This window comes from Equus asinus, chromosome 10 (genome assembly GCF_041296235.1).
Source record: "Equus asinus isolate D_3611 breed Donkey chromosome 10, EquAss-T2T_v2, whole genome shotgun sequence".
NCBI classification, from domain to species: domain Eukaryota; kingdom Metazoa; phylum Chordata; class Mammalia; order Perissodactyla; family Equidae; genus Equus; species Equus asinus.
The window spans coordinates 106,705,574-106,721,606 of NC_091799.1; the positions used below are offsets into that span (position 1 = coordinate 106,705,574).

The window sequence follows — 16,033 nt, forward strand, 5'->3', positions numbered from 1 at the left end:
AGCCCTGGGGAACACGCTATTCCGTGAAATATGACACAGATTCTTTATCCAGGCCTCTGCGGATTGCCATTTAGGAGGTTTCCAGTCTTGCACTTTGCAAACAATACTGTAAGGACTGGTTCCTGGCCTCCTGAGCCCCTGCCTGGCATTTTCTCTGCAATGCACAAGGAGGCAAGGAGTGGCAGGGGGACATGGAGTGGGCATCTCCTGCTCTTTCAGATGTTGCCAAATGTCCCCGTAACTTCTTTGTAGTAATTTAAACTAGCAGGGCAGTGAGAGAGAGAGCTCCCTATCTCTGCAAACCCCGGGCCTTGTGTGGTGTCATCCAATGGCGTAAAGTGGCATCTTGTACACCGTCTGGAGATTTCCCCATCACTAGTGGATGTGGACATTTTTGTATACACAGCTTTTTCGGCTCTCCTCTGTGCAGAGGGTCTGTTCCTATCCCTGAGCCCTTTTTCCATTGGGTGGCCTGTCTTCAGCCCTTGACTGTCAGAATTCTTGGTGATTCTGCAGAGCAGTCTTTGCCATTTATATGTGCTGCAAATATCTTCTTCCCTGGTTGATGTCAGTGATTTATTTTCTTTCCAACTTAAGTGTTTACTTTTAATGCAGTCAAATTTGTCAAATTTTTCTTCCTCCATTCCCTCCAGTTTTTAAAAAGGAAAAAAAATCCTCCCTTCCTGAACCCACACTATCCTAGGTGTGTCAGAGTGTGTGGGAGAGTTCGGGGAGGGAGGGGTGGGTGCGTACTTGACCACATGCTGCCCAGTTGGTGGTCTGGGCCAACAGTTTCGGGGTACACAAAGCGAATTAAGGGTTAGCAAAGGGATATGAAGCAAGGCCCCAGACAGACGCTCTGCAGAGCCTCGCTTGTTTGCTAAGAGAATCCTGAAAAGACTTGGAGTGAATCGTCCTTCTCCCACGTTTTCTTGCGAGCGATGAGTCCTACCTGCTGCGCCGGGTCGGAGTGGACTCCCGCCGTCTCCGCAACCTCCTGGGCCCGCTCACACCCGCACACTCGCGGCCACCGTGTAGGTGTGCTCTGGTATTTAAAACGGTGGATACAAAGCGATGGAGCAGCTGCCGGAGGGGTGGGGAGGGGTGAGCTAAGTTCTTCCAAAGACTGTCTAGCAGAAACAATTCTAAAAAACCCTGACAACTCTCTTCATCTGTTTCCACTTGCCCCGAATAGCTGCAGCGGCGCGGCGCGGACCTCTCTGGGAAGCGTGAATGTGCGTGTGCATGTGTGTCTGTGTCGCTGTGTGTGTGGGGGGGAGGGGGGTGTTTCGGGACCTGCCTGGGTGCGCGCGTGTCAAGGTGAAAAGGCTGAGGATTTTCAAACATTTCTCCTTTCAAACAACCGCTCATGAACTAAATCTCTCAGGTCTTCTTCGCTGCTCTGGAAACGGGTCTCCTGTAACCCGGATCCCTTAAAGGAACTCAGGTCTGTCCAGTCCACGGCCCGTCCCCCTTCCTCCCTCTCTGGGCGCTTCCACCGGCAGGACGCGAGCGGACGGGACGCACCCGGCCCAGGCTCACGGGGCCAGCTCGGCGAGGGGGTCCTTGGCCCGGGGAGAGCTGGCAGACAGGGGAGGACAGAGACCGAGTCTGCAAGACGCTGAGAAATGGATAGATGAGGTTTCTTGCCACGCTGCGGCGAGAGAAACTCCAGGAGGCCCGTAGGAAGCGGGGCATCTGTGAAGACGACGGGAGTTTTGCCGGTCACTAAAGGGACCCGGGAGGGACCAGTTAGCAATGAAGAGACCTCGCAGTAATTAGGAGCTAAAGAGTCAGACAGTTAAGCAGGGAAGAGCTGGATAACTGAAAACGCGGTTCTTAGAACGTAAAAGAAGAGAGGGCCCTGGGACCTGGAATGTTGGCGCTCTGACGCCCAGAGGCTCGTCCCCAGCCTGCAGGGTTGTCACCTTAGGTCCCCTCCCGCGCGGCCTGTGGCGCTGCCCAGGGTGGCCGAGGCCTTCCGGTGCGTTTGAAAACCCAGATGGGTCCCCTCTCAGGGCGCCAGCACGGGGCACCCTGCGCCGTGCCCATTTCCCTCCCTCCGCGCTTGGTTTCCAGCGACACCCTGCAGCGTCAGAAGCAGTTTGAGAACCGAGCTCGGAGCACTTGCAACTGAAATCTAACCCAACGTGTTCCCAGAATACTGCAAGGGCGGAAACCACACTCCAAAAATATTTACGTTTGCTTTTGACTTTTTTTTTTTTTTTTTTACGATTTATAGCGACATATTTCAGTATTCAAAAAAAGAAAAGACAAAGGAAATTGCAGAACCGAATTTCTGGTCCCTTTTTTCTCTTTCTCGCTGTCAGTCCCTCCGCAATCGCGCCAGGAAGTCCCGAGAGGGGCGGCACCCTGGATTAGGAAGACAATAGGCAAACGCTCCCACACAGAGAAACGACTTCCATTGTCAAGGCTCCGTCGTGAAGGGGAACCCAGGTAATACGTGTATATTTAATCTTAACTGACAAAAAAAATTGCACACTCCAAAATGGTAGCTATTTTCCCACCAAACTCATAGAAACTCCACCGAAGGCCAGGGTAATGACAGAATGAGAAAGAGATGGTGTGTGGCGCAGGTTTTATTGAAATGCCCCAGTATAATTAAAGCAATCTGGGAAGAGGTAGGTCGCACCGGGGCAGGGGCGCCTGCCGCCCGTCGGTGGCCAGGGACAGCGACCGGGCCACCGCTGCAGGGACAAGGCCGCAGCCGCGGGCCACAGCGCCCCCTCGCCGCCCGCGCGCTGCTCCGCCTCCCCGGCGCCCGGGAGCCCCAGCACCGACCGCGTCCGGGGAGCCCTCGGCCTGCGCAGCGGCCGCTTTCCGGGGACCGGCCCTCGGGCCCAAGGCCGCGTTCATGACGTTTCTCGGCGCTTAGCCTCGCAGGAAACCCCGGCTCCTTGAAACGTGCGTGTCCACGCCACTAGTTCCAAATGCAGCGGCCACTGTTGGGACAAGAAACAAAAGTGTGACAGCGTTAACTCTTTTTTTTTCTTTTAATGCACACCTGGGGGAAGGATCAACCTGAAACTGCACAATGCCCGGGTAATTGTTACAAGTGATCGTGCTTCCAGGCAGTTATCCGAGTTTCCCTGCGCGCCAGCCCATTCTCTTCCATTCCAGCTCGGACGGCAACCGAAAAGCACCAGTGGCAAAGCGCCTGGCCATCCCCAGTGCCCCACATGCCCGAACACCCCTCTGCAGCGGCAAGCGAAGCATCCAGGGCCCTGCTCTCCGCGAGAGGCGGCCGCGGGGCCCGGGTCGCAGCCGAGCGCTCCCCGCGCGGCCTGCTCCCTGCGCGGTGCCTGGAGACGCAGTGCGAGCCGATCCAGGCCACCCTCGCAGGCGGCCGCGCGCGGAGCCACCGCGTCGACACTCCACACTTGGAGCGTGTTTGTTTGTTTGTTTGTTTTCCGATTGATTTTTAAAAAGAAGACCAAGCCAACTTTAATCTAAGAAAAGGAAAAGTGATTTTTAAAAATCAGGGAGCTTTAAAGCGAAACGGAGCTTATATATTGCAATAACAATGCAGAGCGTAAGTTTTAATGTCTCTGCGTAGGCATTTTAATTTGCTACAGTCACTACCAATAAAAACGGCATGTAGCGCGATTCGACTGTGTAATAGTGCAAGGTAGACGGTTTTTACTAGTAGCAGGCAGCAGTATGGAAAATTTGGACTAGTGGAGGAGGGTAATTGCGGGCGAAACTGCTCTCAAAGAAGAGCTGTCTTCAGGATCAGCAGCACAGAGCTAAAGGGAAAGGAAGCGCAGGCAACGTTTCTGGAGATGCACCCTGGGCTATGGGAGGCCCTCCGAAGCCACGTGCACTTGTATGGTTATATACTTAATTGATGTCAAAATCGAGTGTATCAGGAGCATACGCTCCTGCTCCAAACTGGGGATGTTTTTGTAATACTTTGCTGTTTTCTTTTCTGCCCCTGGCAGAGATGGGGAGAGGGGGAGAGAGGGAGGACTGGTGAGGGGGCCAGCCCCAAATGCTAATGAAACCACAGCAGGAACTGGTCTTTAGAAATGGAAATACTCCAGGCCGGTCCTTGGAGATAGAAATTAGACTTGATTTTTACAGTTAAAGTATCTAATTGGAAGCGAACCCGATAGACTGCAATCTGATCTGTTGTCCTTGTGTTTGTCATCCAACGCGTGGGCGGCTCATTTATAGCCTCTTAGGGCCAGATTCCCTCCCAGGAAGACCAAAAATGTCATAGATTCTGTCAATGGCATGCTCCACAGGGCTGCTGGGGTCTGTCCCTTCTCTCTCTCTCTTTTCTTTTTAACGTTACAATAATCGATGTAAAATATCTGCCCTGCACTGAATTAGGACGTCCCACTAGGGGGTCGCAGCACTGTTGAAATGCCTCTGCTGGGTCCTCTAAGTGGCCCAGAGGGTGTGGGAAGCGTGTGTGTTTGGAGGGAGCAGTGTGTTTAGGGTGATGTGTGGAGGGTACCAGGCTGTGGTTTGCAGGAAGAGTGGTGGGGGGAGAGCAATGGAAGGTGAGGGACTGGTGGTGCCAGTGATTTGGGGGCTAGTGGAGGAGGCATAAGGGGCCTGGATCACACCCACCAGGGGCGACAGGCCTGCAGGCCAAGGAGGATGAGCTCTTCTCAAGCCCAACCCTGCAGTTTGCACTGGTTCCCCCGGACCTGGGGAAAGACAAACGCAGCCTAAGCATGCCTTGAAGGCTCCGCGGGCGAGCAGGCCGGCGGCTGGAGCCTCCTACCGCCGGCGCGACCCCGACCGGAACGCGATCACTGAGCCCACTCGGTAAGGTGCAGAGCCAGCAGGGCTGGGGGCTGGGGCGCTGAGGGGGCAGGGGGAGCTGCAGGCCGGAATCCCTCCCACGGCGTTCTCCCTCTGCAGCTCTCCCAGCCAAGACCGCCTGCCAGAAAGAGGCACCTGTTGGGTGGGCGCCCCCGCCTGGGTCCGCGCACACTCGACCCGACGCCCTGTGGACCCCCTGAGCGTGCCCCATTGGGGATGTCCCCCCCCGCCGGCCCCTGGGTGGGGAGGCATGGAGGAGAGACGAGGAGGGGGCTCAAGGCTGGGGTCCCAGGGACCCTGCTCAGCATTCCGCCTCTGGGCCCCGCGAGACACCTCTCCCACCACAAGTTACCTGAGTTACCTGTGCAGCCGACTGCGCCCGCATCACCAGCCTGTGGCTTTCTCGTCCCTTTCCGAGTGACAGTGAGGCTTCATGTGTCAGAGGCGGTCTGTCCGGTGACGGTCATTCCCCAGAGTGCTTTAGCACAAATCCGAAAGAAGAGTGAACTTATTAAAACAAAATAAAGTAAAACCCTCCTGGGACTGGCGTCTTCCCGATGAAGCGCGGGCTGTGTGCGTTAAAATGTTCCCAACAGCGGAAAGTCCTAACGCCTAGGGACCCGGCTCTCCACTATGGACTTCGGCGGGGTACAAGGCTCACCTCAGGGCCCTCCTGGCAGTTCGCAGAGAAGACGCCCCGGATCCTGGTCCCACCGGGACACGCTGAGCGGAGCGGGGCAGGCAACCAGATGCGAAGCCACGAGGAAGCCTCGCACCGGGCGGCACAGTAGACCGAGGATGGTGGAGGGAGAGCCGCGCACGCACCCCTCGCCCCCCCCACCCCTGGAGGACTCGGCCCCGGGTGTCACCATCTCGCTCCCCATCAGCCCGCGGCTCCAGGGCTGGACACCGGGGTCCTGCGCGCAGTCACCTGGGCCGGCCTCTTCGCGGCGGAGAGAGGGACCCAGGCCGTTGGTCCCCCAAGTGGAGTAGCCCGGCCCGATTGCGGGCGGCCTCTGCCTAGTCCCGGCGGGCCGAGCTGGGGGGCGGGGCAGTGGCTGTGTTGAGTGGGTGGGGGAGACGAAGAAGGTGGCCAGGGCGGTGGGGGCACTGGGGGAGCTCCTGGGGAGAGGTGGGGGAACTGCTGGGGCGGGTGCGAGGTGGCTGGGAGTACATGCGAGAGGGAGGGAGTGCGCGCTGCTCGGCCTGGCCAGGCTGCGGGGCCGCGGGCGGCGGCTGGGGCTGCAGGAGAGGCGACTGCGCCACAAAAGCCTGCGCGTCCCTCCTTCCTCCTCCAGCCTCCCTCTCGCCTCTCTCTCCTCCGCCCTCCTGTCCCCTCCCCGCGCCTCGCCTCCCCTCCCCTCCGGGTTCCCTGCCCCTCCCCCGACCGCGGCCTGGCGGCTGCAGCGGGCGGAGCAGAGGAGGGGGCGGGCGCCCAAATATGCAGATGAGCGCGTGACGGACAGCTCCGCGTTCCAATGTCCCTCGGAAACTCGAGCGCTCCTTCCTCAACTCCTCACTCCCGACTCCAGACTCCCCCAAACCCCGACCGCCGGCCTGGCGCGCGGCTGCGCCCACCGGCTCCGCGCCGCCGCCGCCCCTGCCGCCGCCGCCGCCGCCGCCGCCGCCGCCGCCACCGCCCCGCCGCTCCCCCGGCCCGCGGGCCGCCCGGGCTAGTGCGCGGGTCGGCCTGCCTCGGCCCGCGGCCCCCGTGCCCGCCGCCGCGCCGCGCCCCGGCCGGGCGTGGATGGGGGGCGCCGCGCGCCGTGCCCGCTGCTCGGCGTGACGCGGGCCCCGCGCCCCGCGCCCACCATGTCCTACCCGCAGGGCTACCTGTACCAGGCGCCCGGCTCGCTGGCGCTCTACTCGTGCCCGGCGTACGGCGCGTCGGCACTGGCGGCGCCGCGCAGCGAGGAGCTGGCGCGCTCGGCGTCGGGCTCGGCTTTCAGCCCTTACCCGGGCTCGGCGGCCTTCACGGCGCAGGCAGCCACCGGCTTCGGCAGCCCGCTGCAATACTCGGCGGACGCGGCCGCCGCCGCCGCCGGCTTCCCGTCCTACATGGTAACCGCGCGGGCGGGGGGGCGGGCGCGCGCGCGGACCCGGGACCGAGGATCGGCGGGCGTGGGCGCGGGGAAAGTGCCGTGGGCGGTGGTTCCCGAGTGGCCAACTCGAGCCACCGCGCCGCTGGCGGGACAAGAGGCTGGGGTGAGAGGCAGCGCGACCGATCGGCGACGTCCCTGAGCCCGGGCAGGACCTGCGCTCGGCGTCGCTGCGTCTGGGCTCCCGGAGTTATTTTCCCAAAGAGCCTGGAAAGTGCGGCTCCGCTGCCGCCGGTGTCTGTCCTGGGTTCTCCTTCGTTCAGACGCCGAAGCCTGGCGAGGGGTCCAGAGCGGGCCGGGAGCTCGCTTATGTCGGAGCGGAGCGCGAGGGTCGGCACCACTGGGGCCTCTGGGGCGACTGCCGGGCGCTTAGCATTTCCTGGCGGGGCCCGAGGTCATCGGGTTTGGAGAGGGAGCGGAGCGTGGGGCGTGAGCTCCAGGGCCGGCCCGCCCGCCACCCTCTCGGCCTTAATCTGTCCCGCTGGGCAGGCTTTCGAAAACCGTGGCGGCGGGCGTTTGGCCTGCTAACTGCAGCCTCGGTCCCCTATCCAGCGAGAGCAGCTCCTGCTCCCCCGACCCGGGATCTGCACGCGCGCCTCAGTTTCCGCAGCTGGGCCCGGCCCCGGGGGTGGCGAAGCGGGCTTGGGGCGATTGAGGCCATTACGGGAGATTGTCACCGCTGCCCTCCCTCGGTGGAATTCCAGGGCAGCGACTGAGTGGCTGGGGCCTTAGCGAAGGCTGCAAATGTCTCGAATTTAAACGTTAAAGGCTGAATTAAAATGCTAATTACCGCGTATTTGAAGAATTCGAAACGGTGAGTGGCTTCTGAGTTGCAAATTGGATTTGCCGAGCTTTAGAGCGGTGCCGCGCGGAGCGGGGGCTCCGGGGTGGTTTTCTAACCATATAAGGACGGGGAAGGGGGAGCAGCGGGAGGCGGCAGCGCTGGGAGCATCCAGAGATTTAGAGATCAAAACATACCTGTGGGCCTGCGTGTGCGTGCGTGTTTGTGTACGTCTGTACCCGCGGCTCTGGGACGTTCGGGTGAAGGGGGGAAGATATGCCATTTTGAGAAAGTCAAGTAGTTCAAAAATTGGAGATAAAACTGCGGCGGTTTTCGTGATCAACAGCTGGCCTTAAACTACCCGCTGCGTCTTTTTTGCTCTGTTGCTGCGGGAAGCGCGGCCGGAGCGCGGGAGACTCACCGTGGGAAAGGCGGCCACGGGCGGGCGGAAGGGTCGCCTTCGGGCTGATGCCTGTCGGGCCCCGCGCACCCACTCACCAGGCTCTTGTCGGTTCCAGGGCGCGCCCTACGACGCGCACACGACCGGGATGACGGGCGCCATCAGCTACCACCCTTACGGCAGCGCGGCCTACCCGTACCAGCTCAACGACCCGGCGTACCGCAAGAATGCCACGCGGGACGCCACGGCCACGCTCAAGGCCTGGCTCAACGAGCACCGCAAGAACCCCTACCCCACCAAGGGCGAGAAGATCATGCTGGCCATCATCACCAAGATGACCCTCACGCAGGTCTCCACCTGGTTCGCCAACGCGCGCCGGCGCCTCAAGAAGGAGAACAAGATGACGTGGGCCCCGAGAAACAAAAGCGAAGACGAGGACGAGGATGAGGGCGACGCGGCAAGGGGCAAGGAAGAGAGTCCGGACAAGGCGCAGGAGGGCACCGAGACGTCGGCAGAGGACGAAGGTGAGCGGGGCCGCGGCTGGCTGGCGCGAGGTCTGGGGAGCGTTCTTCCCAGGCGGGGCGCAGAGCTGAGTCGGGGAGGGCGCTGCCCGCCTAACATCCCAGGTTCGCGCGGGGCCCAGGGACTCCTCGGGCGCTTCCCGGGGAGGCAGTGTTCCCCCTAGGCCTTAGCAGGGTTAGGTAGAGGTGAGGGATCATCCGGGGCGGAGGGGGGCCCGGGGGCCCTCGCCGGCCCCGCATGCCACAGACCGTGCCCGCGCCCCTCAGGGATCAGCCTGCACGTGGACTCGCTCACGGATCACTCGTGCTCAGCCGAGTCGGATGGGGAGAGGCTGCCGTGCCGTGCTGGGGACCCCCTGTGCGAGTCGGGCTCGGAGTGCAAGGATAAGTACGACGATCTGGAGGACGACGAGGGCGATGAGGAGGAGGGCGAGCGGGACCTGGCGCCGCCGAAACCCGTGACCTCGTCGCCGCTCACCGGCGTGGAGGCGCCGCTGCTGAGCCCCCCGCCCGAGGCCGCGCCCCGCGGTGGTGGCGGCGGCAAGACGCCCCTGGGCAGCCGGACGTCGCCGGGCGCGCCGCAGCCCGCCAGCAAGCCCAAGCTATGGTCTCTGGCCGAGATCGCCACGTCGGACCTCAAGCAGCCAAGCCTGGGTCCGGGCTGCGCGCCGCCGGGCCTTCCCGCGGCCGCCGCGCCCGCCTCGTCCGGGGCGCCGCCGGGCGGCTCGCCCTACTCGGCGTCACCGCTGCTCGGCCGCCATCTCTACTACACGTCGCCCTTCTACGGCAACTACACAAACTACGGGAACTTGAACGCCGCGCTGCAGGGCCAGGGCCTCCTGCGGTACAACTCGGCGGCCGCGGCCCCCGGAGACGCGCTGCACGGGGCGCCCAAGGCGGCCAGCGACGCGGGCAAGGCGGGTGCGCACCCCTTGGAGCCCCACTACCGACCCCCGGGCGGCGGCTACGAGCCCAAGAAAGGTAGGCTGCTTTCGGCCCGCGGGACTCCGGGGAAGGGGAGCCGGGCATCTGGTTTAGCCAGCACTCCCCCGGGAGCTCGGGGAAGGGGCCAGGAGACCCGAGAACAGGGTAGGGGGACCTTGGTCACGAAAAGGAAAAAGACAGAATGTGCCACTCTCGGATTAAAAGTTAGAGGAAGTGAATGGGGTGGTGAAGCCAAAACAAGGGGTGGAGGGCCAAGGCGATCCTCGTCTTGCAATAAGACCTACCCCATTATTGTTTACGTTTCATTTTATTTATTATTGTTACCGCTATTCTTGTAATTATCATGACCGTTTGAGTTTTAGCAAACACAAATTGCGGTAAAATGCGAGTCACAGCTGGCTCCCTGCCGGTAGAGTCTAGGCTCCCGGTGTGGGTGTGATTTGTTGGTTAATGGAGGCCCTGCTGAATCTCTGCTTCTGCCTTTGGCTGGAAGGAAACAAAACCTTCCAGTTACTCCCAGAGGTTTTAGTTCTTCAAAATAGAAAGCCAGAGTCTTTTCCCCCTCGCTCCCCTTCTCTATATTGCCTCTGTTGCTCATAATTCAGCCTTGAGCTGATAAGACTTGTCATGGAGCTCAAGGGGGAAAGAAAATGAGAACTAGGAAACAGGACCCACTCAGACCTCGGTGGTGGAGGCAGTCAGGTCCCCCAAACTGTTTGCAGGGTACAGGGCGAGCATGCCTGGGTGTGCGGGCTGGTGGGTGCGCAACCTCTGGGAGACAGATGGCTGTGGGGTCTGTTCTGACTAACTGCCCCCTCCCCTGACAGATGCCAGTGAGGGCTGCACCGTGGTTGGTGGGGGCGTCCAGCCCTACCTATAGAAGGGCCAGCTCAGCAATGCAAGTAAGTGGCCCCTGGTGTTTCCTCCCACCTCAGGGCGCCTCCCTGCACAATTGCTCTGTAAAGTTGCTTAATGTGTATTTCTTACTTCTTGTCATGGGATCTGAGGACAGAGCATTGCAATCTTCTCTGGTCTTTTTTCCTTTAAGTGGGAGAATGTTTGTTCTCTTTTGTAGAGTCCCTCTTTTCCACTCAAGTTCTGCTTGGAAGAATCACTCCTTTAACTGGGGTAATATTGCACCACAGCTGTTGTTTTCTCTTTGGAAAAATAGATTATTAAGATCTGGGTATTTGTATGCAATTTGGAACCACGTTTACTACGCTAGACACATAATAGACGCTTGCTCTGATGAGCCAAACTTGGGGTATCAAAGCCCCTTATAGATGGTGTTTGCAGAGTGGGACAGAAGAGACACAAGAAGCACTAGCCTTAACCCCCTGTGTCCATCGGCTCACAGCAGTATCTCAAAAAAATACCTACTTTACTACTAGGCAAAATGACTAACCCCACATCTTGAAGATGGGAAGGAGGCGGACCCATTTCAGAGCGACTCATTTTGGTAATGTGATGGTGTTGGTGTGGAACTGAAGGATTTGGGATGATTTGGTTTTTTCCTTGGTCCACAGGTAGGTGTCACAATTGCTTTGGAAAAAAAAGTCAGCAGGCCCTTCTCTCTTCCCAAGTTCATAAATATACAGATATAAAAACCAGATCTCTCAACCCGGACCACATCGTGTGCCACTATAAAAGAGAAGGAGCCGCAGAGCGCTGTCAACCCACAGACCCTCACGGAACAGACTTTTGTTGGACATACGTGAATTTGTTGGCATAGTATAGCTCCCCAATGTATGTGTGACTTTTGAAAACAATCTTTTTTCTCAGGATATCTTGAATTGATCACTTCATTGCCACGGTATATATTCTATAGGTGTGATAGGATTTACTGTAAAATTTATTTGTAAAAGATGTACACAGTAGAAATAAAACGTGATTGAAGAACTTGAGTACTTAAGAAGTGGAAACAAATTTGATATTTATTTTTATAATGATATAAAGCTTCTAGTAATTTATGCAAGTTGTATTGCAATGGAATCTAAACTTTTTGTAAATAAATTCTGCCTGGTTTTTATTTGAACATTGCTGGTTATACAATCTTTGTTGGTTGTTTAACGAGAATTCTTTACTAATTTATATCTTAAATTGTAAATAAAAACAGACTAGTCTACAACAATATGGTGTTTGGGGCTCATTTTTCTTGGAAGAGAGGTTTGGGTAGGGAGCCCCATTGATGGGAGCTCCTCCCTTAGGTGATCTGACCTGGGGCTTTTTGACGAAAATGTGTGAAATAATCTCTCCCTTGTCCTGCTCATAATAAAAGGCAGATGGAAGAGAAATACACAGTAGGGAGATACATATTGTTTTACATCATTTGTATACACATGGATTTCGAGAAAATTAAGATTTTTGTGCTCTGAATATGCAAATTACTTGTTAGTGTAAATTTTAAACACTTGGCAAAATAAAATGATCTGACATCCCTGTGCATCAGCATCCCTTTTACGTTTATTTCTGATGCTGGCTTATTGAAGCTCCTCAGTAAAGTACACTGGAGCATTGTGATAACATGGACAATGCAGAGTCACACACCCACCATCGATTACTGATGAAAATGATTATTTATTTTAAAGCCTGAATGACCCAAATTGGCATAGATTATTCTGATTTATTGAACGGTTTCTCAACTCCTTTTCATAAAACTCACATTAAACACAAGGTGAAAATCTGGGAGGAGAGATTGATTTTCCTTTCAGTGCCTCTTACCCTTACCCTGGGGGGAAGGAAAAGTTTAAACAACCTTGGACTATTGCCTCGTTACGGTGTTACTCACTATCTAATTATAGGACACGTCTAGAATTTGTAGTCAAGTAGCATATTCCCTTTGATTAGTATCATAAAAGCAGCAAACCTGTCACTTTAATTTTCAGCAAAATTATATGGATATCCATATAATATAATTTCAGAAAAGAAATGAACAATCATTTATTTCCTCTCCAAAGATAAATTGAGTGAATATAACTTACGGTTATAAAACAAGAATAATAGCTTCTTAGATTGCCCTTTAATCAATCATACACTTATTTTTCAAGAGGTTCATCTGTTTTAGTCCGTGATTAATAATGTTGCAGCATGAGCGCATTATTGGATCCCAGCGGGGGGCGTCCCGGATGCTTTTAGCTGCTTTGGAATGGTCAGTTGGGGTTCATTATGGGCTGATATTGAACAATTTATAAAATCTTGTCTAAACATCTGCCAGCTTCGATAGGCCGATGTGTCTGAGGATGGGAAATTGCTGGACCAGTTGATATTGACAAACGAATCTCTCTCCAGTGGCTTTTTGTGCCGTAGAAATTAGTGGCCTCTTGCTGGGGTCTTGTTAGAAAGGGTATTTGAAAGTAATCTTGGATACTTGAGGGAAAGCCAGGGGTCGCTTAACTGGACACAGAGTCACGCCAGTGGGGAGGAGCAATTGTGGTTTGTGGAGAAGAGGAGCGGATCAAGGGTTCCATTTTCTGTTACTGCTGGGCATTGTGTGGGTTCTAAACATAGAAGCTTTTGGAGGTTAGGCATCTTTGGGGTAGAGAACTCTTTTTTCTCCCCTTTCTGCCTCCCCTAGTAAGAGACTTGGAAATGTCTGGAGCTGAGCTCTCTCTTGGCGACAGGGAAGATTTTTCACATGGGAAGCCTTGCCACCCCGTGGCAGCACGTCTGGAAGAAAACAAAAGCAAGTCTGCGGAAGGAAAAGTGAGCTGGGAGCTCCTTTGCTTGTTTTTGTTTTAGACATAAAACCTTCATAGAATTTCCGTCAAGATAATAACTTTTCCCCTCCAGATAGCATTTTAGATTGCCCTATAAAGGTGTTAAGTAGTTTGCTTTTATTAGTATTAGCCGTATTTCCTAAACCAGCAGGGAATACAATGCATGACAGCGATGTCTCTGTTTTATGTAATATTATAATTTGGGTATTTTGAAGACTTCAGTGAGACGTATGAAAGTGAACAATATTTAACAAATTAAACACTGAAAGACCACACACTCTGAGAACCTTGAAGGCACTTTGCCTCTTAAAGAAGTGCCGAGCGTGGGAGACGGAAACCGAAGCAAAAATCGATCTCTGTGCATATGTTCAGAAATGGAAGCCTGGCTAAAAGCCGCTTTCCTTTGGAACAGAGGAGATTGCCTTACTGGAACATATGAGACATCTCTGCACACACACGCGCACACACCCCGGCTCCTGTTCTCGGGGCAACGTGCACGTTTCAATTGGTGAAAAGTCAAAGCGGCTCAGGAGATTAGCCGAGGCTAACGAAGCTGCTTTGATGTTTATATGCCCAACAAATTATCAAAGATTTCCATAACTCACCCACCCTACCTCCTGACCTGAATTTCTTTCTAGAGAACTTGATTTTTAAATGTACGCTAAGAACATAAAACCTGCAGGTGTTTAGAGGGATCTTTTTAAAGAAATGCAGAGTGATTTAAGAGCTCTTCTCCATGCGGATCACGCGGAAAGATGAAGGAGGAAGAAATGAGAGAGAGAAAGAGGAAGAGAGGTAGAGAGAAGGGTAGAGATACAGAGAAAAAGGGAGCGAGAGGGAGAGAGAAAGGGAACCTTCATGGGGGAAGGCAGTTAACGGGGTCTGATTTTTATTTTGGCTTTAAAATCTAGTTAATCAAAACTTAAGCAGGCGGCCAAGATAGACGTTTGCGGTTGTGAACGGAGGTGAGGGAGACGGAGGCACAGCCGCGGCGAGCGCGGCGCAGGGCGCGTTAGGGACAGTGGCCTGGGCGCGCTGCCTGCTCCTGGCCCGGCGGCCGCGTGGCCAGCCGGATGGCCCCTCTCCCTCCGCAGCCCCGGGTTCCTCAGAGCCGATTTATCGGAATTCGCGCTTTAATCTCAGGTGGGCCCCGGGGGCCGGGCGCTGCCGAGTGCACCGGGAGCGCTTGCCCGGCGGCCACTGCCTCCCGTCAAATGTCAACATTTGTTCCCAATAAAAGAGTTATTGTTTCTGCAAAGCTGCCCAGCAACTGCCTTTGAAACTTGCAAAGAACTTCATCCACCTTTGTCTGCTGCGTGGCTGGAGGGGCGGGCAGCGGAGGCAGAGGAAGGGGGCTGGGTGGGGGCCCCGCGCAGCCCGGGATCTCGGGGCGCGCCTGCCTGCACCCCCTCGCCGGCCGCCGCCAGCCCTCGTTCTGGAGCTCGGAGCGTGGCCGGGGTCTCCGCGAGGCTGTCCCCATGTAAGTGTTTATCAGCTATCTGCAGACTCTCGTTGGTGTGAAGCGCCGCGAAAAAACCCGGGGATGAAGCGCCGTCCGCCCAAGCCCGCGTAGGTTTTTGGGTCAATTAAAATTGCATTTAAATACTTATTAAAATAAGAGGCTGAGAGTAAAGTGGACCTTTTGTTTTTTTAACGTTACAGAATAAATGTGCCCTAAACTTCCCCTGCTAAAGTGGAGGTAAAAAGACATCAGTTTGAAAAAAATCATTTCAAACCAATTTGTTCAGTCAGAGGCAACTATTGTCAAATTCAAAAACTGTGCTGAATTATTGGAAAGTTTCCTCCAAATAGCAATAGACAATGATTATCTCCATATAACTTTTCTTTAGTTACCCAGGGCATTGAAAGTCCCTAGGAATACATTTATTTTAACCCCAAATTAAGGATATAAATAGATCTCCTAAATGTGTTTTTACACTTTTACAAAAATAACATTTTAAACATTTAAACAAATGTGTTAACCCAAGAGACGATCTTGGGAACAACACAACAGTCTGCGATACGTGGATATTATGATTAACATTTGAATTTCTACAAATCGCAAAGGGGACATGTCCCTTTGATGTATTTTCAAACCTTTATGTAAGTGACAAATCCCTGCAGATATTTTAGAGGCTTATTATAAGGAGAAGTAATCTATGACAATATAATTTTCCAGTTACTGAAAATTACTTTCTACTGGCCATAATGAAAGCACTTGCCAGCCCTCCCCTCTGCTGTGGCTGGAACGCTGTGAAACTGATGTCCCACCACGTGCACTCGGACCTCAGCCGTTCAGAGGAGAGAGAGAAAACACTTCTAACTTCAGTTTTAGGGTGCAAACACCCCCATTTGCATGCTTCGCTCCAGGCTTTCACCTGCATCTGCTGCAAACAGAGGGATGTATTCACAGCCGGCACCTCCACCCTCCGCCCTCCACACAAAGAATGGGCTTGTGTTCCCTCTAGTGAGGGCAGAGCGTTCCCCCTCTTTCTAAGAAACATACAAACTGAAGATGTTATGAAGGAGGACTGTCCTGGTAACAGAGCAAAAATGGAATGAGTTATGAAACCTGTGTCCTCTGTTCTTTTGCAATCCCAGGTAAAAGGAAAGAGGAAGAACGCTTTTTGTTTGTTTGTTTAAGTCTGGCCCCAAGAAAATACAGAAAAGGCTTTTTTAGAGGTGCCCCAATGTTACTTTGTTCTATATGGAACTGAAAACAAATTAAACCTAATATTCTTAAAGAAGCAACTGTGAGGTTTGGGGCTGCCTCC

At 54.9% G+C, this 16,033-nt stretch overlaps 1 protein-coding gene and 1 long non-coding RNA gene across 3 annotated transcripts; one reads left to right on the forward strand and one right to left on the reverse strand.

The window, feature by feature from the left end:
• Positions 1-2,582: 2,582 nt before the first annotated feature.
• Positions 2,583-6,354, reverse strand: LOC106835902 (uncharacterized). The gene is made up of 3 exons (XR_006533545.2): positions 5,459-6,354; positions 5,150-5,275; positions 2,583-2,963 (listed from the first exon to the last, which is right to left on the reverse strand). It is a non-coding gene; the product is annotated as an uncharacterized lncRNA (long non-coding RNA).
• A 106-nt stretch (positions 6,355-6,460) lies between these two features.
• IRX2 (iroquois homeobox 2) lies at positions 6,461-11,674 on the forward strand. 2 transcript variants are annotated; one of them, XM_044779506.2, is made up of 5 exons: positions 6,461-6,858; positions 8,196-8,601; positions 8,866-9,579; positions 10,371-10,445; positions 11,070-11,674. In XM_044779506.2, exons 1-4 carry the CDS (start codon positions 6,610-6,612, stop codon positions 10,421-10,423), a joined length of 1,422 nt encoding a protein of 473 aa, XP_044635441.1. In that variant the 5' UTR covers positions 6,461-6,609; the 3' UTR covers positions 10,424-10,445; positions 11,070-11,674. The 2 variants fall into 2 exon arrangements, with proteins under 2 accessions (XP_044635441.1, XP_070375986.1); XM_070519885.1 differs by lacking the exon at positions 6,461-6,858 and adding an exon at positions 6,896-7,710.
• The last annotated feature ends 4,359 nt before the right edge of the window (positions 11,675-16,033 follow it).